Source organism: Salvelinus sp. IW2-2015, unplaced genomic scaffold, assembly GCF_002910315.2.
Source record: "Salvelinus sp. IW2-2015 unplaced genomic scaffold, ASM291031v2 Un_scaffold1077, whole genome shotgun sequence".
Lineage (NCBI taxonomy): Eukaryota > Metazoa > Chordata > Actinopteri > Salmoniformes > Salmonidae > Salvelinus > Salvelinus sp. IW2-2015.
In genome coordinates, this window is record NW_019942718.1 from 275,138 (window position 1) to 301,969 (window position 26,832).

The 26,832-nt window shown below is 40.9% G+C and overlaps 2 protein-coding genes and 1 long non-coding RNA gene across 4 annotated transcripts; 1 reads left to right on the forward strand and 2 right to left on the reverse strand.

Annotated features, from left to right (window-relative positions):
• Nucleotides 1-3,259: 3,259 nt before the first annotated feature.
• LOC112069678 (cyclin-dependent kinase-like 3) lies at nt 3,260-15,538 on the reverse strand. Its single transcript, XM_024137044.2, has 12 exons — nt 15,363-15,538; nt 15,005-15,199; nt 14,473-14,651; nt 14,143-14,255; nt 12,380-12,522; nt 11,938-12,026; nt 11,495-11,639; nt 10,723-10,976; nt 10,398-10,476; nt 7,352-7,490; nt 4,549-4,649; nt 3,260-4,389 (listed from the first exon to the last, which is right to left on the reverse strand). The coding sequence occupies exons 1-11, from the start codon at nt 15,528-15,530 to the stop codon at nt 4,549-4,551; spliced, it is 1,605 nt and encodes a 534-aa protein (XP_023992812.1). The 5' UTR covers nt 15,531-15,538; the 3' UTR covers nt 3,260-4,389.
• LOC112069676 (ubiquitin-conjugating enzyme E2 B) lies at nt 3,886-23,438 on the forward strand. Of its 2 annotated transcripts, none has more exons than XM_024137042.2 (6): nt 3,886-3,989; nt 20,266-20,346; nt 20,782-20,807; nt 21,447-21,536; nt 21,718-21,806; nt 22,319-23,438. In XM_024137042.2, exons 2-6 carry the CDS (start codon nt 20,321-20,323, stop codon nt 22,445-22,447), a joined length of 360 nt encoding a protein of 119 aa, XP_023992810.1. In that variant the 5' UTR covers nt 3,886-3,989; nt 20,266-20,320; the 3' UTR covers nt 22,448-23,438. The 2 variants fall into 2 exon arrangements, with proteins under 2 accessions (XP_023992810.1, XP_023992809.1); XM_024137041.2 differs by lacking the exon at nt 3,886-3,989 and adding an exon at nt 16,482-16,651.
• A 1,912-nt stretch (nt 23,439-25,350) lies between these two features.
• LOC139024141 (uncharacterized) lies at nt 25,351-26,421 on the reverse strand. The gene is made up of 2 exons (XR_011475435.1): nt 26,037-26,421; nt 25,351-25,886 (listed from the first exon to the last, which is right to left on the reverse strand). It is a non-coding gene; the product is annotated as an uncharacterized lncRNA (long non-coding RNA).
• Between the last annotated feature and the right edge of the window lie 411 nt (nt 26,422-26,832).

Sequence of the window (26,832 nt, forward strand, 5' to 3'; positions counted from 1 at the left end):
AGGCAAATGCCGCATTACTATTGGTCTCCCAGTAGAAATCTTTGCATTCTTATTGGCTATTGGGTGACTTCGTTTGCATGGCCCGGTGCCGCGCGTAAGCGGAGTTCACCCTTCCATTGGTCCATAGGAATATCTCCATTCACCCGGGAAACCGGGCCATGCAAACGAACTGATTCAGTGGTTGGTACATTGTAAKCCTTTGTTAATGATCGTAAATAATGCTAAGTTGTTTTCACTATGAAAATAGCCTATTCATGGTTAGGGACAGATCTAAATTTACTGGGGTGGAGGGTGGTCAAAAATAGGGGAGGGTTGTCAATGTTTTTTTTGTTGCTTTGGGGAGGGTTGTGTGGTTATTTAGAGGGGCACATGGGAGCGTAGTGCGTTTTTTCCCTGGTTTACATTATAAACAATGGCTTGACTTACTTTTGATATTACCCTAATAAAGTTTAGAAARGTTTGTGAAGGTTTGGTATGGTGTGGCTATTATTAAGCTTTAGCTACTGCAGGCCAATGATATGATGGCAGTGCGCCCTGGCGCTCCAGCTGACTTTGACAGTTGAACTCGAGATGAGGAAGACTGTTTCATGCCTACCAGAGTTATTCCTATAATCTAACAATATAATGCTTATCTTTATACGAAATATTCTGGTCGAGAATTTATGAATTACCCTCCTTCTAAACGTCTATATTTGTATAGCAGACGCAGTAGCCATCTGACATAGAGAAATGCATGTCGGTGTCATAGCATGCTTGCCGGCATACAGTGCCTTCAGAAAGTATTCAGACCCCTCGACATTTTCACAATATTGTTACGTAACAGCCTTAATCTAAAACTGATTGATAAACATATTTCCTCAGCATTCTACACATAATACCACATAACTACAAAGCGAAAAAAGGTTTTTATAGGTTTTCCCAAATGTATAAAAAAAWAAAATACAGGACAAAAATTCCTTATATACATAAGTGATCAGACCCTTTGCTATTAGACTTGATATTGAGCTCAGGTGCATCCTGTTTCCATTGATCATCCTTGAGATGTTTCTACCATTTGATTGGAGTCCACCTGTGGTAAATTAAATTGATGTGACATGATTTGGAAAGGCACACACCTGTCTATATAAGGTCCCACAATTGACAGTGCATGTCAAAGCACAAAACAAGCCATGAGGTCAAAGGAATTGTCTGTGGAGCTCAGAGACAGGATTGTGTCGAGGCACAGATCTGGTGAAGGGTACCAAAAAATGTCTGCAGCATTGAAGGTCCCAAAGAACACAGTGGCCTCCATCATTCTAAAATGGAAGAAGTTTGGAACCACCACGACTCTTCCTAGAGCTGGACGCCCAGCCAAACTGAACAATCGGGGAGAAGGGCCTTGGTCAGGTAGGTGACCAAGAACCCGATGGTCACTCTGACAGAACTCTAGAGTTCCTCTGTGGAGATGGGAGAACCTTCCAGAAGTACAACCATCTCTGCAGCACTCCACCAATCAGGCCTTTATGGTAGAGTGGCCAGACTGATGCCACTCCTCAGTAAAAGGCACATGACAGCCCGCTTGGAGATGGCCAAAAGGCACCTAAAGACTCTCAGACCATGAGAAATGAGATTCTCTGGTATGATGAAACCAAGATTGAACTGTTTTGCCTGAATGCCAAGCGTCACATCTGGAGGAAACCTGGCACCATCCCTAAGGTAAAGCATGGTTGTGGCAGCATCATGCTGTGGGGATGTTTTTCAGCGGCAGGGACAGGGAAACTAGTCAGGATCGAGGCAAAGTACAGATCGATCCTTGATGAAAACCTGCTCCAGAGCACTCAGGACCTCAGACTGGGGCGAAGGTTCACCTTCCAACAGGGCAACAACCCTAAGCACACAGCCAAGACAATGCAAGATTGGCTTCGGGGCAAGTCCCTGAATGTCCTTGAGTGACCCAGCCAGATCTTGGACTTGAACCCGATCAAACATCTCTGGAGAGACCTGAAAATAGCTGTGCAGCGACGCTCCCCATCCAACCTGACAGAGCTTGAGAGGATCTGCAGAGAATAATGGGAGAAACTCCCCAAATACAGGTGTGCCAAGCTTGTAGCGTCATACTCAAGAAGACATGAGGCTGTAATCGCTGCCAAAGGTGCTTCAACAAAGTACTGAGTAAAGGGTCTGACAAGTTATGTAAATGTGATATGTATATATTTTTTTATACATTTGCAAAAATGCCTAAAACCTGTTTTTGCTTTGTCATTATGGGATATTGTGTGTAGATTGATTTAGGGGGGGYYAAACTATTTAATCAATTTTAGAATGAGACTAACATAACAATGTGGAAAAAGTGAAGGTGTCTGAATACTTTCCCTAATATGTATTTATGTAAAAAATGGGGACCACAATAGCAATAAGTCCCGGACTTGATTATGCAATCCAGGTCACTTTAAAAAAATCTTTGTGTGTGTTTAACTGACAAATAAAATCAAACAATCCTAACTGTGCAGRGGCCAATTGTGAATAGAAAGAGACATCTGTTACAAAACACCCAAACGTTTAATGACATTCGAAAATTCTCAAGCCAAGCCTTCGATACTGGGTAAGCCTACGATAATGGGTAAGCCTACAAGGTAGGGAGGGATGTTTTTTCCATTTGTCGAGATTGACAGTATTTGTGGTGTTGAAAACGCAAACAATGATATTGKCTTGCCCAAAGTCTGTATGCTTGGTTTATTGGTTGTGTGGTGCATTGGCACAGAAAACTGTTGGTGGAAAATGTGTTGCATGTATTTTATATCATTACAAATGTGGCATCAAAATGTTCAAAATCTGATTTCCCCCAAGCTGATCATTGTCTGCAGCCAGCTCTGATCGTAATGAAACAGGAAGGGAGAGTGAGTCTGTCTGTGGTGGTCGGCGAACCCTCACCCTTCTGGCCCGTCACTCTGCGTGGCACTGACTGTCACAAAACACAGGGTCACTACAGTTATTGTTATTTGTAGTCGTAAACATTATTTTGAGTTAATTCTATAAGGTGGGAGGGTGTACAATTAATTTTACAGTACATGGGGAGGATCATGTGACAATAGTTTTACCTTTGGGGAAGAGGGTGCATTTTTTTAAATGAAATCTTGAGTAAAAATAATAATTATGAAACATCTATTGTGTACCTGTTTGTCCTCTGTAGTTGTGTGACTTTGTTAGCAGAAAACCATACTTTTTCAATAAACGATCAAATACAACCACTGTGTGGACAGACTGGGAGACGAGAAGCAAGTACAGGGAGTGAATATTTAATAAATAACAGACATGAAACAAACCAAGGACAGCGTCTGGACAAGGGGGACAAAACAACATTAATGCAGACACGGGGAAGAAACTGAGGAAGTGACAGATATAGGGGAGGCAATCAATAAGGTAGTAGAGTCCATGTGAGTCACATGAAGCGCTGATGCACGTAACAATGGTGACAGGTGTGCATAATGATGGGCCGCCTGGCGCCCTCAAGCGCCAGAGAGGGGGAGCGGGAGCAGGCGTGACACATTGCCTGCTTTCCTCAGCCCTCAAATTAAGTAGACACTTCTGATGACGTATCATGACGTCTGACGAGTATACACTTGCATTCATCCCGCGATGATTGTGGTTTCAGCCACCGGTAGTTTGTGGGTGGTTTATATGCTCTACAGTCAATTATGATTGCATGTCTACTTATATTAACCATATAATTATTAATATACGCCTACTGTATGATAGCTAGCAAATTAATTAGCTAAATAAAGTTAGCCTGCCTAACTGGAACTTCTGAAGYAGGAACATTTCCTTGTACAATCATRGCAAATTTAATTATGGGGCGTTTCAGGCCCCGAAGTGAACATAATTGTACACTCGCAAACTCCATTAAAAACGAGGGCTGAGGGGGTTACATTGCAAACTTCCCTTGCTTGGCTAATCATCTGGACCGACGACAACTATGGCCGCGGGGATTCCTCCAAGGGCTTAAGGCGAGGGTAAGTGGACGAGGGTGTGTCTTTTATGAGTTTGAAATGCAGCATTGACTTTTGCTGTTGCTGTAAGATGGCAACTCAGTGCAAATGCGGATGTGCCAATTGAATGTCAACAACAGTCTGGGGGGGGTATCTTTCATTTCAATATCTTTCTTTTTAAATGGTTGGTGGGGCACAGTGAGGGATCTGGTGGATAAAATACTGAAAAGTGGAACAAAAAAATACATTCTTCTAACTGTTGAAGTTAAAGATACTCTTATCACAAAAACCAAGTTTGTCTAAAACATTTATTGTTATTCTTTTTATTATCTTCAGTCAAATGTTGTTTAGGGACAGAAACCATCCAGTGCCAGGACCCAGTTAAAAATTCAACTCTCAATTGTAGTACTGTTGCCTCCAAAACCTGAAGAAAAAACATTACAATTAAGAAAGAATTTTCCTGAATAACCTTGACATAGTCCTTAACTGAGTTAGGCCTCCTAGAGAGTTAATAACAACAACAGTTGATATAATACTTGTCTGTACCTATGCAACGCTTGACAAATCTTTGTCAGAATCTTACCTATATATTTCCGTGGTCAGTGAAATCGGATGACGGCAATGATGGTATTCTGGAGTCTTCTTCTCTTCCTCTGCTCTTCGGCTCCTTCCTCGAGTGCTTTACTGAATAAAACAATAATCATGTTTCTTCTGAACACACATTAATCTACACTTTGAAAAACCATACTTAATTTGCACAGAGAAAACCATACTTTGGTTACACATAGGGTGAACGTTACACATTACATAGGAGAGTAAAACATTCTGTATCAAACAGCATGTTGTCAACATGGATGAGTTCACTCAACAAGTTCTATCTGTACCACATTATTAGAATCAAACATGGTCTGCTTTAGAATATAGTTCTCTGATCTGATATATTCTTCAGTAAGCAGAACGGATTGTTTAGGCAGATATGGCCATTATCTAAAGAATTACATCTAGAATAAACCAAATTCATTTGAATGTTATCACAGCTCTCCATCCCTCCCTGTGTGTGTGTGTGTGTGGGTGTGTGTGTGTGTGTGTGTGTGTGAGCACTGTCTGTTTTGCCCAGCTGGACCACTATCCATGACAAAAACATAACCCTTGCCCTCAATCACCACCTCCATGTCCCTCAAGTTCCCTCCTCACTGAGGCCCACACACACTACCTCATCAAAGTTTGAATTAGCAGTTCAATTCAAAGAAAGAGCTCAGGAATATATATGTATCCCATGCAATGTTGGTTATTATCATAAATTAATTTTGCTCGATAGCAGAATAAAGGGCTGAGGACAAGTGGGAGGGCACAGTGAGAACTACTGATTAGTCTTCTGATTCAGTTATTTTTTACTATATCAATACAAAGGACAAACTATACTGAACAAAAATATAAACGCAACATGCAACAATTTCAAAGATTTTACTGAGTTACAGTTCATAGAAGGAACTCAGTCAATTTAAATAAATTCATTTGGCCCTAATCTATGGATTTCACATGATTGGGCAGGGGCGCAGCCATGGGTGGACCTGGGAGGGCATAGGCCCACCTACTTGGGAGCCAAGTCCACCCACTGGGGAGCCAGGCCCAGCCAATCAGCATGAGTTTTTCCCCACAAAAGGGCTTTATTACAGACAGAAATACTACTGAGCACCCCGCCCCCCCTTCCCCTCCTCAGACGATCCTGCAGGTGAAGAATCCAAATGTGTAGGTCCTGGGCTGGCATGGGTACACGTGGTCTGCGGTTGTGAGGCAGGTTGGATGTATTGCCAAATTCTCTAAAATGACATTGGAGGCGGCTTATGGTAGATACATTTATTCTCTGGCAACTGCTCTGGTGGACATTCCTGCATTCAGCATGCCAATTGCACGGCCCCTCAAAACTTGAGAAATCTGTAGCATTGTGTTGTGTGACAAAACYGCACATTTTAAAGTGGCCTTTTATTGTCCCCAGCACAAGGTGCACCTGTGTAATGATCATGCTGTTTATTCAGCTTCTTGATATGCCACACCTGTCAGGTTTATGGATTATCTTGGCAGAGGACAAATACTCACTAACAGGGATGTAAACAAATTTGTGCACAACATTTGAGAGAAATAGGCTTTTGTGCGTATGGAACATTTCTGGGATCTTTTATTTCAGCTCATGAAAAATGGGACCAACCCTTGTTGCGTTTATATTTTTGTTCATTATATTTCCCTCTGTCCTATCTTTATGTTTCCTGCAATCCCATTTCTCTGTAAAAATGATAAACAGAGTTTATGTTTATGAAATATAATKTTCCTGATTAAGGAGCCCTGCTTTGTGTTTTCCTCAAGATGGGCATCGTTCCAAATTAGCAAGCAGAGATATAGCTACATCATGTGACAGAGTGAGATTCYGTATACCTGCGTCCGAAATGGCACTATATTCCCTATATAGTGCACTACTTTTGACCGGYGCCCTATGCATTACTTTTAACCTATGGACCCAAGTCAAAATTAGTGCATTACAGAATAGGGTAACATTTGGGAAACWGCCTATAATGACAGAGGCCTGGCCAGCGTCTTATTTATTTGTCTGTGGCGGGTTTTAGGCTGTGTCACAGAATTTTTGACCTTCTCTGCAGCAGAACCTCAGGAGACATTGGGGCACAACATAATACAGAGGAGCGGGGGGGTGGGCCACATCCTATAGTAACATTACTCCAGCCCTAATCCTAGCGCAACATTACTCCGGCCCTGATCCGAGAGTAACATTGCTCCGGCCCTAATCCGAGAGTAACATTACTCCGGCCCTAATCCGAGAGTAACATTACTCCGGCCACATGCTCTAATGTCCTGGAGCCACACTGATCCGCGACACCCCATTAAGTATAAACTTGGCACATCAAAATTTTTCAACAACACCAAACGCCTTCAATAAATCAATGGATGTTTATCTCTGTCCTCATGTGGTTCAATGATAAAAGTTATTTTAATTGATTAATACTACACAGCCCTGTAGTTTCATTCTCGTTCAGTGCTCATTGGGTCTTGGGCCAATTTCTTTTCGATTTCAATTAAGTCAGACAGATTCATTTTGGAAATGATGTGTCTTTAAGTCTAGTATCAGATTCAATTTTGGGAATTGACTTACTGTGGGAGCTGACTTACAGTGGGAGTAAGGTAAAGTTGCCCCTAGACACTGATCTAAGGTCAATTTAGTTTTCCTCAGTTATGGTTAAGATTTGGTGAGAGGAAGATGATCCAAGATCTGAGAAAAATTACAACTTCTACCCAAAGCTTTACAGGGATCACAGGATTTAGTAGAAAGTCAAGTAAAATAGAAGATGGAGTACTGAAACTAAGACAACGTTGTTTACCATCTGTAAACTTCAGCTCTATCTGGTGGCCGAACACAGGAAGTCCAGGGAAGCGCACATCTCTCATGTCTCTCACTGACTTCACCTTCTTTTTAGCCAGACTGGACATCTCAACCTGGAGGTTATTATGGCTGTCACTCTGCAATACAACCAAACACAATCATAAAAATATACACAAACATAAACACAKARYRAAWKKCTTCATGTTCTCATTAACAAGTCAAGTATACAGTCGTGGCCAAAAGTTTTGAGAATGACACAAATATTAATTTTCACAAAGTTTGCTGCATCAGTGTCTTTAGATATTTTTGTCAGATGTTACTATGGAATACTGAAGTATAATTACAAGCATTTCATAAATGTCAAAGGCTTTTATTGACAATTACATGAAGTTGATGCAAAGAGTCAATATTTGCAGTGTTGACCCTTCTTTTTCAAGACCTTTGCAATCCGCCCTGGCATGCTGTCAATTAACTTCTGGGCCACATCCTGACTGATGGGAGCCCATTCTTGCATAATCAATGCTTGGTGTTTGTCAGAATTTGTGGGTTTTTGTTTGTCCACCCGGCTCTTGAGGATTGACCACAAGTTCTCAATGGGATTAAGGTATGGGGAGATTCCTGGCCATGGACCAAAAATATTGATGTTTTGTTCCCCGAGCCACTTAGTTATCACTTTTGCCTTATGGCAAGGTACTCCATCATGCTGGAAAAGGCATTGTTCGTCACCAAACTGTTCCTGGATGGTTGGGAGAAGTTGCTCTAGGAGGATCTGTTGGTACCATTCTTTATTCATGGCTGTGTTCTTAGGCAAAATTGTGAGTGAGCCCACTCGCTTGGCTGAGAAGCAACCCCACACATGAATGGTCTCAGGAAGCTTTACTGTTGGCATGACACAGGACTGATGGTAGCGCTCACCTTGTCTTCRCCGGACAAGCTTTTTTCCGGATGACCCAAACAATCGGAAAGGGGATTCAGAGAAAATGGCTTTACCCCAGTCCTCAGCAGTCCAATCCCTGTACCTTTTTCAGAATATCAGTCTGTCCCTGATGATTTTCCTGGAGAGAAGTGGCTTCTCTGCTGCCCTTCTTGACACCAGGCCATCCTCCAAAAGTCTTCGCCTCATTGTGCGTGCAGATGCACTCACACCTGCCTGCTTCCATTCCTGAGCAAGRTCTGTACWGGTGGTGCCCCGATCCCGCAGCTGAATCAACTTTAGGAGACGGTCGTGGCGCTTGCTGTACTTTCTTGGGCGCCCTGAAGCCTTCTTCAGAACAATTGAACCGCTCTCCTTGAAGTTCTTGATGATCCGACAAATGGTTGATTTAGGTGCAATCTTACTGGCAGCAATATCCTTGCCTGTGAAGCCCTTTTTGTGCAAAGCAATGATGACGGCACGTGTTTCCTTGCAAGTAACCATMGTTGAKAGAGGAAGAACAATGATTCCAAGTACCACCCTCCTTTTGAAACTTCCAGTCTGTTATTCGAACTCAGTCAGCATGTGTTAATGGGATTTATCTGTTAATTGAATGATTAGAATATTCCACCCTGAAACATATAATTGTATGGAATTGATTAGAATGTATAAAATCATAATCAATAAATGTGTAGTCCTAGTCAGAATTAGGGTAAAACAATATAGCTAATGTTTGTCTATATGGCATTTTAAACACAGACTGTCAGAGCAACATTGGGTGCCGACCTGACTTACTGAACGGGGAGTACATCTCAAGGTCAAGGTCTCCCTAATCTCTGTCGGCTGGGTAGTGAGACAGTATGTGCGTAGGATACCTTCTGTTTGTGTGGAAGTATGTGCGCAGCTATAAAATGGATGTCTTTGTATTCTTGACTTTAGAACGTTCCCGTGAATAAACCTTATTGACTATTTTAGCTGGGCCTCTGTCTGTTTCATTTCAATCAGTATCTTACAAATCCTGATTTAGCAGACTGAGTAGTTTAATTGGTTTATGGAACATCGAGAACATAATTCTCGTAACAGCATGACAGAGTGATCTCCAGCCTTGTCCTCGTCAACACTCACACCTGTGTTAACGAGAGAATCACTGACATGATGTCAGCTGGTCCTTTTGTGGCAGGGCTGAAATGCAGTGGAAATGTTTTTTGGTTGATTCAGTTAATTTGCATGGCAAAGAGGGACTGTGCAATTAATTGCAATTCATCTGATCACTCTTCATAACATTCTGGAGTATATGCAAATTGCCATCATACAACCTGAGGCAGCAGACTTTGTGAAAATTAATATTTGTGTTATTCTCAAAACTTTTGGCCACGAAAGATATTTAATCAATGTATACTTGACTTGTTAATGAGAACATGAAGGTATTGCGTTTGTGTGTGTATGTATGTATGTGTGTGTATATATATATATATATATATATATATATATATATATACACTGTATGTGTGTGTGTGATCTATGTTAAATATAATCACATAGTTATCAGGAATTTACATTAGGCTATTTGTCCGTAACTGTACTATAATAGCTATCATAAACACTTGTCAGGGCAAAACAATATTTATGTAAAAAATATATATGTAGAGGTCATAAGGTATTTTGAACAATAGAAGAACTAGACAGTTGTTTGCTACTATATTGTAAAAGCTTGCATTTTCAATGCGCCCAATTATTTTATATGGTAATCACGGCTGCATTCCACGTGGGTTAACATTGTCTTCCATGAGGTTTAACTTGATGACAGAAAGGGTGTAAACACATAAGACACTATGTTCTGAACATACCGGGCGAGATGTTAGGAAAACCACAACATTACTGTGGGGTGAGTCAGAGGCATTCCTTTGGGAGTGGAAACAATGACAAAGAGCTTGTCAGCCCCAATGACTGTTGCATGTACAGACACCAACGCACCCACCTGCTGTTKCAGACATACTGTATGCTTGGGCCAGATGTCAAGCATGTTATATAATAGAAGGTTTGGTATTTTATCTTTTMGTTTATTCACTTGCTTGTTTTCATGTGTCCGTGTTCCCCTTTACATGCACTGCTCACACCTTTCCTTACTTACCTGAGACGGGGCATCAGTCAGCTGACTATTCCCCATGGCCAGGTCAGTAGGGCTCGGCCGTCTCTTTACCTTATCAGTGCTACAAACACAGACACAAGCATGAGCKTCTCTGACTTGGTATACCCTACCAAAGCATGCTTTTCAAGAACTGCCAGGATGAAATGACAGAACGTCCAGAATAGATAAATACGTTTAAGAATATACACTTTGGAAGTACTGGATCTGGTGAGTCTGATACAGCTACTCTGAAATCACTGGGTGGTATTCTGAACAACACTATACCAGATAAAGCGTCCTATATTTCTCTGATCTGAGAGCCACTGACCGGGACTTAGTGACTTCCATACAGCAGGGGACGGGGACYGCAGCGAAAAGATTGTTGCTGGCGTTGATGCGGGGCATGGTAAAGGCTACAGCCTTGTCCTGAGATTGAGGGGGGTCTGGGATGGAGGTAGAGGTAAAGGGCTGTCTGTTTGTCTGAGATGAGACAGGGCTYCAGGTCATCCTGATCTCTGACCTCCTGCCTGCCCTAGAATGCTTCTGCTCAGGCTCCTTCCCACGTCGGTCCTTCTCAGTGTCCTYAAACAAAAACAGTCCATGTGCAGTATGGCCGACTGGTATGGATCTTGTAAATCTATACTTCTACAACACCGTATATATGCTTTGACTTGTAGGTAGAGTTAAAGTAACTACATGTACATATTACCTCAATTACCTCGACTAACCTGTGCACCCACACATTGACTCTGTACCGTTACCCCATGTATATAGCCTCGCTACCGTTATTTTACTGCTGCTCTTTAATTATTTGTTTTATTATTTTTTATTTGTTACTTATCTATTTTTTACTTCACACTTATTTATCTTAAAACTGCATTGTTGGTTAAGGGCTTGTAAGCATTTCACTGTAAGATCTACACCTGTTGTATTTGGCGCATGTGACAAAMTTGATTTGATTTATTTACTTAGTTGCTCTGCCCACTTACTGCACATATAGATGGGTAAGAGCATGTGCTAAACGAACAGAGCTGTAAAATGTAGAATACAGTGCTATCTTAGTGCTTTGCGCCCTGACTAAGGGCCCATGTAGTTTATACCTTCACTGGCTTTCTGTTACATGAGGATGAGGACAAGACTCCTGTTCCTTGGTCCTCTTGTGGCTCCCATGAGTTACTATGAATCCAGTGCATGTGGTTAACCTTGGCATCTTTCAGTATCAATGCCTGTATCTCTGGTATGAATCTGGAGCAGGAAGTAGCAGTTATTCAGGTCAATTACAGTTCATGACATTATTACAACTACTAAACAGTATCTCATAAACATTAGAACATTTCAAGGAAAGTTCAAGGCTAGCAACACAAGGCAAAACAACGTGTGTGTGTGTGTGGCCAGACTATGACACTATGACAATGTAGTATCACATCCCCATTTTGTACGTAAGCAGGTTAGAATGTAGGTCAAGAGTCTCACTCCACTCTCTTACAAGCTAATTGCTTCTCCAAGTACACTAGACATGCAAGGTTGACCGGACCCGACTCACCTTTCAACGAACCCGTCTTTGGTGAAGTACCGATGAACGAGCAACATGGAGCACGCAGCCCTGTGAGATGGATCGATCTGTAGGCATGACTAAAACAAAGAAGARCTTTACTGTAAAAGTAAACAACCCATGTCACATTCTTAGGGCCAGGCTTTTTCCTGACCATGTGACCTGTCCTGGAAATCCTCCTTGCATTCTTCAAGACAAATTCCTGTCACACTCCCTACACATTCTTCACTATCTACGGGGRGGCAGCGTAGCCTAGTGGTTAGAGCYGTGGACTTGTAACCGAAAGGTTGCAAGTTCAAATCCCCGAGCTGACAAGGTACGTTCTGSCCCTGAACCCACTGGTCCTAGGCRGTCATTGAAAATAAAAATGTGTTCTTAACTGACTTGCCTAGTTAAATAAAGGTCAAATAAAAAAATCTCCCTGTAGACTTACATCCACTATTTCAGCCACTAAGAAGTGGAGTTTGTGGTACTTCCTCCTGGGCGCTGCACCTGGGAGCTGCACCTCAGGAAGGCTGGCCACAGCAAAGATGGGGTTCTGGAAGTACAGGTCTTGCTGATGACGGGTCAAAGGCCCTATCAAGACAAAACAATGTCAATGTACGATCAGATAAGAGGTCATCTCATTCCTCAAATCGTATCGCCCTATCAAGACAAAGGCCCTATCAAGACACACACCTGTGTGTCAATGTACCATTACATAACAGATAATAGAAGGGGAGCCATCCTGAGGTCTGTACAAATTGTTGTACAGTACTTCAATTATCTATGAAACCCAATTATGACCATCACACATTCAGTAGTAAAACAACAAAAAACAATCACATAGCTTTATTAGCATTGATAGACAGTACGGACGGCACTGGTTACATCCCCTGCACTCAGTGTGGTGGCAGCCATGAAGTGTAATGAGTAATTTTTGTGACACACAGAGTGTTGTAAATAGCTCTTTCATTCTTCTGGGAGGATGAGTTCTGTCCACAGACCGCTGGACTCTCCGCTACCCGTGGCTTCAATCTTCTCTGACATTAGCTCCCTCCAGAGAGCCTCTCTTATCGGGGGCGGATTAGAGAGTCAAATAGCCTGAGTATCCCATTCCACCAAAGAGAATTAATGAAACACAGATTGAACCTGCTAAAAGACTCTCTAATACAGAAGGGATCACTTTAATCTCTCTCACAGTATTAGGCATGTGTATCCCCGGCAAGTCAGTTATCCTAATGAAAACACCCAAGGAAAAAACAAAAACAGCAGTTATCTCACTCCCCTCTATTTAGCTTGCGCTTATGTCCAGGGCCAAAATGCCAAAAGGATCATTGGGGTTTTCCTTGTACAGGCCTGGATAAAAGTCAAAATGCCACAGTTCATTTMCAGCATTGGTTTATTTGTCACTGCTGGCCAAGGATTGAATAAAGTTTATTTATAGAGCGAAGCCAATTGTCCCTCTCTGCCCCCGTAGTAAGCCACAAATCGGCATACGATGTAAATCTGTTAAGCGTTACGATAGGGCCAAATTCATTGGGGGGCTCTTAACCAGGAAAAAATGATGATGTTCCAAATAGCACCCTATTATCTATTTGATTTAGATTTATTTAATACAATGACGGCCTACCCTGGCCAAACCTAACGACACTGGGCCAATTGGYCGCTGCCCTATGGGACTCCCAATCACAGCCAGTTGTGATTCAGCCTGGAATCGAACCAGGGTCTGTAGTGATACCGCTAGCACTGAGATGTAGTGCCTTAGACAGATGCYCCATTCAGGAGCACTACTTTTGAGCAGAGCCCTATAAGCCCTGGTCAAAAGTAGTGCACAATAAWGGGAATAGGCTGCCATTTGGGATACAGATTACACTGCCTTTTTGTTTCTTTGTGACKTACTTTTCAACAATGGTGAAATCCTAGCAGGCCTGTTGCCCTACTGATATCGGAAAAGCTTTAGGTTATCTGTGCTCCCTTCGGAGAATGGACAACAGTTTGATTAAGCCAGTGTAAATAGTTATTTTAATTACGTCTACAATATTAGAGGCCTCAGATGTTATCAAGTCCATATTTCCACCATTGATGCCCACACCCTTAGCCTGGTCCCAGATCTGTTTTAGTCATTGTTAAGCCAATGACAATGAGTGACTATGAGTTGATGATAGCAGAAACAGACTGTCACTCAGGCTAAKATACCCACTGGGTTGTACTTACCCACTTTGCTGACTATTTTGTGCACCTGGTCCAGGTCAGAAGTCCCCGTCAGAAAAGCATTGCTTGTAGCCATCTCTATAATCAAGCAGCCAATGGCCCACACATCTACAGGTCTAGTAAAGAAGATTCAAAGATTCTATCATTCTAGAATGTCCTTCTATCCAATCAGAAACGAGTATTCAACGATGCTGTGGTATAAACATGACATAGCTGTACCAAAATGATGAGCAACCCTTAGAAGGTTTGACATTATAATTACTGTGGTCTTATTTCATAATACATTCAAGATTGAACACTGCCCTGAGATCTGTGGTTTTGCTTGATACCCACTTGCTGTAAGTGTTGTCTGCSACTAAAAGTTCTGGGGCTCTGTACCACCTCGTGGCCACATAGTCTGTGAGAGGCTCCCCAGTCGGTGCCAAGGTTCTGGCAAACCCAAAGTCACAYAGCTTCACCACCCCAGAGTTAGAGACAAGCACATTCTCAGGTTTAACYTCTCTGTGAATGATCTGTTGAGAAAAGATGCATGTTTCAGGCCAGTGAAGAACTACTGTTTTACTGTCAACAAGTTTCTTTCTTTAAGATTGTTCCATGCCCTTCGTAATAGCTAATTAAACTCGTAGTTTTAAACTTGTCAGTTGGCACATCATGTATTGTATATCTTCCAGTGCACTCACTAGGCAGAATCTATGAAATGAGAATAATATATATACTGTATATGCCATTTAGCAGACACTTTTATCCAAAGCAACTTAGTCATGCATGCATAGATTTTACGCTCAGGTGGTCCCAGGAATCAAACCCACTATCCTGGCATTGCAAGCACTATGCTCTACCAACTGAGCTACAGAGAAATACTTGCATTGCTGGTGTGAAGGTAATCCATGGCTCGTAGAATTTGGAACATGTACTTTCTGAGGCGCTTGCTGTCCAAACCACGAGGATATCTCTCTAGGTCTTCCAGAACTGTGCGGTCAATGTACTCAAAGACAACATACAAGCGCTTCTTGAACCGGAATACCTCRAGCATGTTCACAAGGTTTTCATGGCGAAATTTCTGTGTAAAGACATATGTGAACAGAATTAACGTTGTAGTAGTATGCMGTTATCAGGGATGTCACATTAGTTGGACTGTAGCCAATGAGTGAATTGTACCCAATATTTGAGACAGTCACAGCAACACTGCTGCTTTATGTGGAACTGATCAATAAGTTCCTCACCCTCAGAAGTTTGATTTCTCTCATGATAACCTTTTTCATGGTTTTGTCCTCTTCCTTGTCATTGAACCTCTTGATGGCCACAATGTGTCCAATCTCCTTGTGTCGACACTTCGTCACTGTACCATAGCTCCCCTCACCCACGACGCCAAGGTTCTCATACATATCCATCTTCCTTCAGTGGGCTGTCATTGAGCACATATGGAAAAATGTATTCATATTCATTTCAAAGCATAAACAGATATAAAGGCATACAAAATACATACATCTAGTGTAATACTTTCAAATGTACAGTGAAAACAGGGTCATATAGCCTACAAAGTGATTACACAAAACACAATGTGGTCAAAATACTTACTGCTGAGTAGATACAAAGACTACGTTCATGTATTTTTTCTCCTGGCTTTATTGCTCTCATAAATTACACAATTTCACGTTTGAAATAAACGATGCCTCAAACTGACAGACCGCTTCATGTTTGAAAAACACACTTCAGGTTTTCTTCCCAGGATTATTCCACCCCAGAATAATTCTGTCACAAACAAAAAGGTGTGAAATTAGAATGTGGTCACCATAACAACAGGCAAAGTTGATAACAATTGAGAGGCGTTCTAGAACATTCCACATGGATACAGTGGACATCTCATACAGCTGAYAAACACTGGATGAATAGTAGTAGTATTAACCAAGTGAATAATTAGGTTTGAGCTGACACGTAAACTAGTCTTTACACCAAGAAATGACCATAASCATAGACACATGGTCAACTTGATATATGGTTTCTTTGCTACACATGACTTGATGAAATGTAAATAATGCTTCAGAGACTACATCAGCATATGTATTCTTTGCACAGGTATCCATGTTGCAACTGGTCGAGTGACTGATGAAGTGATGAAGTTGGGATTAAACCATTATGCCTTGAGGAAAGGGTTAGCTTGTTAAATAAAAACAAACAYCCGTTTATGTTATGTATGATAGACGACACTTTGAATACTAACCAAGTATAGGTGTCGTGTACTGTTCACATATTGGATGAAATTTGTTAATTTGATAACATTCACACTACTCATAGTGAAAGTGGACTATTCCAAACGAATGTTCTTGCTTGTTTCCCCTGTGGAAGTACATGACGTCACTGTAGTTGTTTTGGAGAGAAGAAAAGGGCACAGACGGAAGATTTACCCAAAATAATACCGGTTTCGACAGATTTTAATGACCAAAGTATAATTTTTTATGTTTTGAATCATGTCTACTCCGGCTAGAAGACGACTTATGAGAGATTTCAAAAGGTAGTGCAACGTTTTGGCTCTGCTTTTGTGTGTTGTATTTAGCTAGCTAACGCGTTAGCTAATTTGAGGCCTGCAGTACATGTACACTATTTGTAGGTAACTTTAGCTAATCATAGAGCCAGTCATTAATTGAGTACTTTGTACTGACTGTCTGATACCTAACTAGTTGTAGTACTAGGTCAATAATGTTGCTTCAATTAGCCAGCTAGAATGCATGCTAGAACTACATTGSCATACAGATGTTAGCTATATAACCAGTTAACGTTACTGTACTTACCTAAAAAAACTAGTTATCTAGCTAAATCGAACTAGTCAGTCACTATGCATTTAGTTTACGTTAGCTAGTTAAGTTTAGTAAGGAAATTAAACTCTTAGTTAGCCAAATACTTATTAACTTACTAACGTTAGATAGCTAACGTTACCAAATGTATATGATTTGTATCGATAAAGAAGGCTGTGCTAGCTGAGTTAAACAACTAGTAAACTAGCTAGGTTGCTAATCTCAGTGTATTGATGGCCGGACAGGTGTTACACAACCCTAACTTGAAAGGAGAAACTCAAAAAATTGGGATTAGGCATAGATTTCAGAAGTAGGCCTCTATTCCTGAAGAGGACAAACGCACCTGGCCAGGGCTTCATGTAAAGCCCCGGCAGCTACCGTTGTTTGATTCCGGATGGCATCTGCCTGGGCAAGCCAATTAGTTACACCATAGCAACTCAATGTCTGTCTCCAGAAGAGTCTGTAGCACACCTGTCAATGGAAAAAGGTGACACTTAGGAACTCCATGGAGACTCTTGTAGATGTGCATATGAGACTCTTGGTAAGTGCATATACAGTTGAAGTACTAAAGTATACATTTAAACTCAGTTTTTCTGACATTTATCCTAGTAAATATTCCCTGTTTTGGTCAGTTAGGATCACCACTTTTATTTTAAGAATGTGAAATGTCAGAATAGTGATTTCTTTCAGCTTTTATTTCTTTCATCACATTCCCAGTGGGTCAGAAGTTTACATGCACTCAATTAGTATTTGGTAGCATTGCCTTTAAATTGTTTAACTTGGTTCAAACGTTTGGGTAGCCTTCCACAAGCTTCCCACAATAAGTTGGGTGAATTTGGCCATTCCTCCTGACAGAGCTGGTGTAACTGAGTCAGGTTTTTAGGCTCCTTGCTCGCACATGTTTTTTTCAGTTCTGCCCACAAATGTTCTATAGGATTGAGGTCAGGGCTTTGTGATGGCCACTCCGATACCTTGACTTTGTTGTCCTTAGCCATTTTGCCACAACTTTGAAGTTATTAGGGTTATTGTCCATTTGGAAGGCCATTTACAACCAAGCTCTACTTCCTGACTGATGTCTTGATGTTGCTTCAATATATCCACATAATTTTCCTACCTCATGATGCCATCTCTTTTGTGAAGTGCACCAGTCCCTCCTGCCAGCAAAGCACCCCCAAAATGATGCTGCACCCCCATGCTTCACGGTTGGGATGGGGTTCTTCGGTTTTGCAAGCCTCCCCCTTTTTCCTCCAACATAACGATGGTCATTATGGCCAAACAGTTTATTTTTGATTTTCATCCAAAAGTACGATCTTTTGTCCCCATGTGCAGTTGCAAACGTAGTCTGGCCATTTTTGTCGGTTTTGGAGCAGTGGCTTCTTCCTTGCTGAGCGGCCTTTCAGGTTATGTCGATATAGGACTTGTTTTACTGTGGATATAGATACTTTTGTACCTGTTTCCTCCGCATCTTCACAGGTCCTTTGCTGTGCTGGGATTGATTTGCAACTATCGCACCAAAGTACGTTCAGCTTGGAGACAGAATGAGTCTCATTCCTGAGCGTTATATGGTTGCGTGGTCCCATGGTGTTTATACTCCTGTACTATTGTTTGTACAGATGAGGTGTTACCTTCAGGCGTTTGGAAATTGCTCCCAAGGATGAACCAGACTTGTGGAGGTCTACAATTTTTGGGGGGGTCTTGGCTGATTTCTTTTGATTTTCCATGATGTCAAGCAGAGCACTGAGTTGAAGGTAGGCCTTGAAATACAATCACAGGTACACCTCAATTGACTCAAATGTGTCAATTAGCCTATCAGAAGTTCCTAAAGCCATGACAATATTTTCTGGAATTTTCCAAGCTGTTTAAAGGCACAGACAACTTAGTGTATGTAAACTTCTGACCCACTGGAATTGTGATACAGTGAAATAATCTGTCTGTAAACAATTGTTGGGAAAATTACTTGTCATGCACAAAGTAGATGTCCTTACCGACTTGCCAAAACTATAGTTTGTTAACAAGAAATTTGTTGAGTGGTTGAAAAACYAGTTTTAATGACTCCAACCTAAGTGTATGTAAACTTCTGATTTCAACTGTATAGTAACATTATAATCCTATCCTACCCTACTCTACCTGGCTGCCTCTGCCACCAATTGGCCTTGGAGCGTTCCTTGATAAGTATTGTGTGTTTGATCAATGGTTTGTTGAATTAAATCTCACAGGACACATACTGGTAGAACATTGTTCATAAGATATTTATTTGTTATTTGTAGCCTACATCACAAGACAAGTATCTGACAACATCAAGATTTCCTTGCKGGGAACAACAACATTACAAGTACTACCCTAATAAAGCATAATTAAAATGTGACTCACAATGGATAGCAGCACTGTGCAGTAGCCTTTCATTTTACAGTGGGTAGGGAGCTAACAGTAAATGGGGTTAATTGTGGTGGTATTTTCTGTAGAGACTTGTAGATGGATCTGAAAAATACAGTCTACCTTGTGCATGAAGGAAAGCTGTTAAAGTGAGCTTTTTTTTGTGGTGAGTTTTTGGAATGATACTGCTGGATTTAGTGACAAAATATGCTAGACAAAGTGGATCTTTTTGTCTGTAAAATTAATTGTGAGCAATGGCAGTGGAAACACCTTTTTTATATGCCAATATTGATATAATAKCCATCATATCGAAGTATGCGATATGTTGTGTGATCCTCCCACTATGAAAGCATTCAGTTTATTAGGCTACAGATGAAATAAGTTAGGAACTTCACAGGGTGGTGAAAGTGCAAGGTGATGAGCCTTTKCAATAAATATTGAGGGTCTTATTCTGGTGACATGTTTGATGCTTGGCTGCCGTTTGACAAAAAAAATAMAAWTATTTTGTCCATAATAATCTKATCTAGGTGGCGTATCTGTGAGCTGTTGGCTAGAGCACATGTTCCAAGACCAGAGTGGGGACATTCACTATAACGCAAAAAATGTTTTGTGAGAACCTCAGTAGCATTGAAAATACATGGGAAATTAACCGCAAGTTATTTTTACGTGCACTATGCTATCACGCACAGCCTTTTATCTGCAACAAGTKAATTTGWTGGAAACATCATTGGTGGGGAAATGTGSATATTTTTTATGTGCAGATTTTAGAATATTTGCATTAAAATCTGTCACCAATCCGATAGAAAACTAGCAATGGCATTTCAGTTGAATTATTTTCTTGTTCACACAACTTTTGTACTCATGGTAAAAGAAGGRACCTAGATATCTTCTTGTTTCTAAAAACAGTCATCTGGGTTTTAAGTTTAATTCTATTGTTTCCTCTCCGTTTCTCTTTCCTCAGACTTCAAGAAGACCCACCAACTGGTGTGAGTGGTGCTCCATCAGAGAATAACATCATGCTTTGGAATGCGGTTATTTTTGGGTGAGTGTTCTAAAGCCACCCTTCTCATTTTGCCAGTGTGATCATCCTGGCATGGCATCATGACCGTACGGATTACGTGGATATGGGCAAGTTGAGCTGTGGTTTAGTCAGAGAGAGGGGGGGGGTGTTGGCTGGGGGTTAGGCTAGATGGTCACATGTAGTTGTTGAACTGTGGAAGGCCAGTGTGCCATATATAAAGTTAATTAGAAATGAGAGCATTTGTATCAATCCCAGTAATGTATTGCATTGTCATGCTCATGAATTAACCTTCTATTGTAATGTGCTATTAATAGTCCGTATCAAGATTATAATTGTTACAACGGGAGAGTGTATAAGGAGTGGTATTGTGGCAATATGTTTGTTTTGGTAGTCAGGGTCTAATCACTGATATGAGTTTGTTACAGTGCAAGTAATTGTTCCTCCCTTTATTTGCAGGCCTGTGGGTACACCATTTGAGGATGGTAAGTAAAAATGTTTTACTAAATCAATTAACTAAACTTAGTTTATCATAACATTACTTTAACTCATGAACTGGTTGCAATCGTCCTAACCAAGAGCAAAGTCAGTCTTTGTATTKTTTTGGGGTCCCGAGTGGCGCAGCYGTCTAATGCACTGCATCTCAGTGCAAGAGGCATCACTACAGTCCCTGGTTCGAATCCAGGCTGTATCACATCCGGCCYTGATTGGGAGTCCCTTAGGGCYGCGCACAATTGGCCCAGCGTCGTCTAGGTTTGGCCGGGYTAGGCCATCATTGTAAATAAGAATTTGTTCTTAACTCACTTGCCTAGTTAAAGGTAAAAYAYAATATTTWAAAAATACATTCTAAAGTGTGATATATTTTGACAGGTTCATGACTCTGCTGCCTTTTGAGTTATGCATATATACTGGGTGAGCCTTCATATTCAGGCTTATATTAGTCATGTCACAGACTATTACCTGTGGGGTGGACAATAAAATAATTTGCCTCCATAAAGMGTATGGAGTGGACAAGACATTTATTTTGCCTCGATAAAGGCTGACCCTGTAAAACAACACATTTCATTGTACCTAGCCGGTGTATGTGACGACAACTTTTTTTGTTGTTGTACTTGTCTCCGCAGGAACTTTTAAGCTTGTGATAGAATTTTCAGAAGAGTACCCTAACAAGCCACCCACGGTTCGATTTATCTCCAAAATGTTTCACCCAAATGGTAAGAGAGTCCTTATGGACACATTCAAGATGTCCTAAATACTTTAGCCATGTTCTTGATGGGATAGTGAACACATTATGAACTTTTCAGCATTTCGCTTTTTAATGCGAGTAAGCTATTCTGTTTTGTGATTGTGTATAAATGTTTCTTAGAAATTAAAACAATKATTTTGATCTTGTAGTTTATGCAGATGGCAGTATATGTTTAGACATCCTTCAGAATCGTTGGAGCCCCACATATGATGTGTCGTCCATTCTGACGTCTATCCAGGTTGGTTTGTAATCCTTCTCTTTATCAGTCTGACATCATAATAGATTACTGTGTGTTTCTATATTTTACAAATGTAACAGTTTCTTTATGTAGTGTACTGTATGTTCTGTGTGGAAAACAATTCACTGCAGAGTAGATATCTGATCATAGCGGCAACCTTTGGGTCACCTTATTTGGATAGTCCATCTGTAGATGGTCATACTATAATAAGCAAACTGCTTGCTAAGTTTACGGTTAGAATAAGGGTTAGTAGATAGTCCATCTGTAGATGCTCTACAGACCAAATACATAGTGTTCCCTACCTTTTGTGGTATTTCTGCTCCTGGATATACATAAGACTGTGACTCAGCTACCTCACTAAAGGTGTAGGGTCCAAGAACCCCACACTTTCATAACGGTGTAGGGGTCCAAGACCCACACACTTTTTATAATGGTGTAGGGTACAAGAACCACAGTTTCATACCGGTACATTCAATCACTCTTTTTTTTTTTTTGTGTGTGTGTGTTGACAGTCGCTGTTGGATGAGCCAAATCCTAACAGTCCAGCAAACAGCCAGGCTGCACAGCTTTATCAAGAAAACAAGCGGGAGTATGAGAAGAGAGTTTCTGCCATCGTGGAGCAGAGCTGGGTGGACTCCTAACGCATTTTCCCCCCCGGCTTCTCATCACTCGTATGAAATACTTACATCTTTCATTTAGCTCCTCCAAGAAAAMAAGTCAACATCAGAAGAACTAAAGTGCCACCAGAAAACAATACAAAATAAGTAGGGACTTTTACTTGCTTGCCAATACAACTGAGGAAAATCTCTGATACTTGTTTTTGTTCCTATTTTTTTTATTGCATGATGTGAAATAAGTTATTGCAAACATAATTTGTAATATATATATTTTTTGTTGGATTGATGCTGTTACTGTTTAGTTTCTACAGACTTATTTTTTAACATCTCTTGGTTTGAACAGAACTGACTGTTGTCAAATTGGTAGAAAGCCATAAAACATTATTTGTTGAGTGAATGGCTTCCTCAAAATCTGCATTGTTTGTCATGTAGCATTAATTTGGAACCAATTGTCCAGCTATAAAGCAGACGGCTTCTCTTGCCCCTATCCTGGTAGTAGTTTCAAATTACCTCCCTGAATAAAAGGAGTCAGTGCTATTCATCACGATAACTATGGCATTCTGCATGTCGACAYTAATAAAAAAGAAACTGGTCGCCAACCTTTTCTAAAAGATGGCTGATGTGATCTGTAACAGTTTTATCGAGTTCAAGTACAGTGGCACTTGTAAGAGGACATTTGGAGTTTGGCTCATCTAGGAACATGGACAGATAGTGGAAACCAGACACGTCAGGACTACAGAATAAGGGCTGATTGCAACACAAATCCATGCATCTGCTTTTTCTCCAAGCCTGGAAAGTTTTTTTTTTCACACTTGCATTTCTCTCTTTACTTTATCTCGTACCCAATGAAAGGTAGCTTGCTTGAGATGCATTTTTTTTGTGACAGTATGGGTCATATTGTAGCTAGTGGTTTATTTCACTTTAGAAGGGATGTGTTATACATTTGTGAATTTACTCTAAAAACAATGTATACTTATATGCTGTATAAACATAAAACACATTTTTCAGACTTCGAGATGATTTTGATTTCAGCTTATTTGTTTTACTTAAGTGCAGCTGTGGCATTGTGTGTGTCTACGATGGTATTATGTGGAGGGATATTCAACTCTTCACTACAAGGTCCAGAGCCTGCTGGTTTTCTATTCTACCTGATAATTAATTGCACCCACCTGGTGTCCCAGGTCTAAATCAGTCTGATTAGAGGGGAACAATGAAAAAACGAGTGGAACTGGTTTAGAGGTCCAGAGTTGATGAGACTAGGGTAAATAATCCTCATCACTGCATCCTCAATGGGGAGTAGCAGGCCACCAGGAACCCCCCAAGTCCTGCGTTCTCACAAGAACCAAATACATACCAGCTAGTAGACCGGGGATATGTGAGAATGTGCAACCAGAGGTAGTAGATAAGACTGGCAGGGGGCAGTGTTCCCCTTAATGCCCAAAGGGCAAGCTCCAGGGCCTGATGTATGGGGTGAATTCATTACAAAACTGTTTAAGAACCAAACGGAGCAAAACAAGCTTCTATTGGACATATTCAAGTAGGTCCTTCCATTACGCCGATTCTATTGCAAAACATTTTGCAACATAAACCATCTACTCCTGACAGCGCACACAATTTGGAAAAAATCAGGTAGGTCCCTCCCTGTTTTGTATGCTCATTTTGGTTCTTAAACGGTTTCTGTAATTAATTGAATACACCCTGGAGTGTATTCATGTCAGTTCTGTTGTAAAACTTTTCTTATACGGGACAGACCTACCTGAATTTGTCCAATAGAAAATTGTTTMTTGCAAAAAGGTTTTCAGTTTCCTACAATTTGGACTAATAACTACATCCCAGCACAAACCGTAGAAAGCACATTGGCYCAGCAGGAAATCTGAGGTTTATCCCCTCTGGTTCAATGTGTTTTGAGGAGGCAAGGAGGGAATCAAGGAAGTACAATGAGGTTCACCCTGGGGTAATTTGGGAGAACTGAGAATATGGAAAGCCCTTTTCTGGACACCTTCAAAAATGGTATTTGAATCTGAGATGCACAGCTGTAGACTCAGKTTGATTGAACATGTAAAAAACGTAACTCATTACACGGCATATTCCTGGCCTTACCATGCTTTGTTCTTGCAACATTTTCCCACCCATTTTATTCTCATAATGGGCCTTGTGTTTATTAGATATTGAATCAGGCAAGTCAGCTAAAATTATTTTAATGTATAAAATGTTTAGCTTGTGTTACATTTGTATGATAAAAAAACAATAAGAAGCTTGCATGTTATTAAAATAACATTTTAAAACCATATGCATCTGAGTAAAGTTGGACAGTAAGGTAATCCATCCATAACGGAGCAGGTCATCCAATCATCGTTTCTGAAGGAGAGGGAGACAAAATGATTATGGTTGTGTGTCCYTCCTTACACTGTTACCTTGCCTCCGTTGGTCTGTTTTGGAAGGCATAGCTGGAGACTAGACACCGGCCTAATTGCTTTCACCKGTCTATCTTTTCTAGATTTGTGTTCATGAAAGAAGGCGAGGCAGGAAGAGGAAGCATTATTTTGGTATGAAATATAACCAACCTGATTTTTCATGATCTCATCTCTGGTTTTGAAAACAGGGGCATCATCCACAACAATTCCTTCYGCCATTTCATTCACTTTCTCCAAGAGGTCTGGACTGTATCTGAGAGAACATACAGGAACAGCAGTTAGTCAGCTACCTATATTGCATGCCATACATTTGGTATATTATGTTAAAATGCATTTTAGCTAAATAGCAAGTCAAGAAGTCAATGCACGCGATGTGTATTTATTGTTAACTCACCGACAGCCAAGAAACACGTTGTTGGCCCATACCATGGACAAAGCAAGCAGCTGATCAATGTGTGGGTCTTCAAAGTCGTTTATATTTCTGAATAGGAATGCCCTCCTGGCCTTCCAATGTTTTTCACTTTCTGAGATACCACGATATGTATCTACAAGCTCGGACAAATGCCTGTTTTGTTCAATGAATTCRTCGATATCACCCTCGGCCATTTCGACAAGTACACAAGACTTCCTAACACAAAAATGATTGTACGCAGAAGCAGAAAGGAAGGCAGGAAGCTCTTCCTTCTTCTATGGTATTCTGGCGGTCTGCCATCTACTGGATGGGGTGAAAACTGATACACGTTTACTCAAAATAATAGGGAGAAGGGAAAGGTGAAAAAAGATACTTCTAACTTTCTAAAGTAAACAAAAACTGTACTCCTTCAGTCGGATTAAAAGGTATATTCAGATCCCTACACCTGGGAGGGGTGGCCTCTTCATTCAGTATTCCCTGTAACAATTTCGCCTGTCCTGGAGATCCAGAAATCTTTTTGCTGCCATCACAATGATGTCTTATATTTTTTATTAGTTTGTGTAGTTAAATGTATTACTTGCGCAATAAATGCTACAAAGTCCACCTTCTTCACTGTTAAGCCGAAACCACGTCAAAACTTGCGTGCGAGAGTAAAAAGCGTCAATTCACATACACTGCGTAGTYTTTGCCAARTTAATTGTCATGAGAATCCATAATAAACAGTTGTATTTGTTATGTTCGCTATGTAGCTCTTGTATATTTTTGTTGTGTGCTCCTTTAGACTCACCTTATCTGTCATATGGGAGCCACTGCATTAAACAGTTACGTTTAAAGGCTCCCGAGTGGCACTACATCTCAGTGCATGATGCGTCACTGCAGGCCCTGGTTCCAATCCAGGCTGCATCACATCCGGCAGTGATTGGGAGTCCCATAGGGTGGCGCACAATTGGCTCAACGTTGTCCGTGTTTGGCCGGGGTAGGCTGTCATTGTAAATAGGAATTTGTTCTTAACTSACWTGCCTAGTTAAATAATCAAATGTTAGCTCATGAAGGTGAGGAGAGTTGTAGATACAGCGCATTCGGAAAGTATTCAGACTCCTTCCCTTTATCCACATTTTGTTACGTTCAAGCCTTATTCTAAAATTGATTACATAGTTGTTTACCCTCATCAATCTACACACAATAACCCATAATGACAAAGCAAAAACATGTTTTAAGAAATGTTTGCAAATTTCTACAAAAAAAAATACAGAAATACCTTATTTACATAAGTGATCAGACCCTTTGCTATGAGACACGAAATTGAGCTCAGGTGCATCCTGTTTCCATTGATCACCCTTGAGATGTTTCTACAACTTGATTGGAGTCCACCTGTGGTAAATTAAATGATTGGACATGATTTGGAAAGGCACACACCTGTTTTTATAAGGTTCCACAGTTGACAGTGCATGTCAGAGCAAAAANCAAGCCATGAGGTCGAAGGAATTGTCCGTAGAGCTCAGAGACAGGATTGTGTTGAGGCACAGATCTGGGGAAGGGTACCAAAAAATGTCTGCAGCATTGAAGGTCCCCAAGAACACAGT

Bases quoted from the DNA above. Each gene is read 5' to 3' on its own strand.
- LOC112069676 (XM_024137041.2), top strand. From the start codon at position 16,608: ATGTCTACTCCGGCTAGAAGACGACTTATGAGAGATTTCAAAAG. The intron at 20,347-20,781 runs GTGAGTGTTCTA...CTTTATTTGCAG, and splicing joins TGGAATGCGGTTATTTTTGG to GCCTGTGGGTACACCATTTG. The intron at 21,807-22,318 runs GTTGGTTTGTAA...GTGTGTTGACAG, and splicing joins CCATTCTGACGTCTATCCAG to TCGCTGTTGGATGAGCCAAA.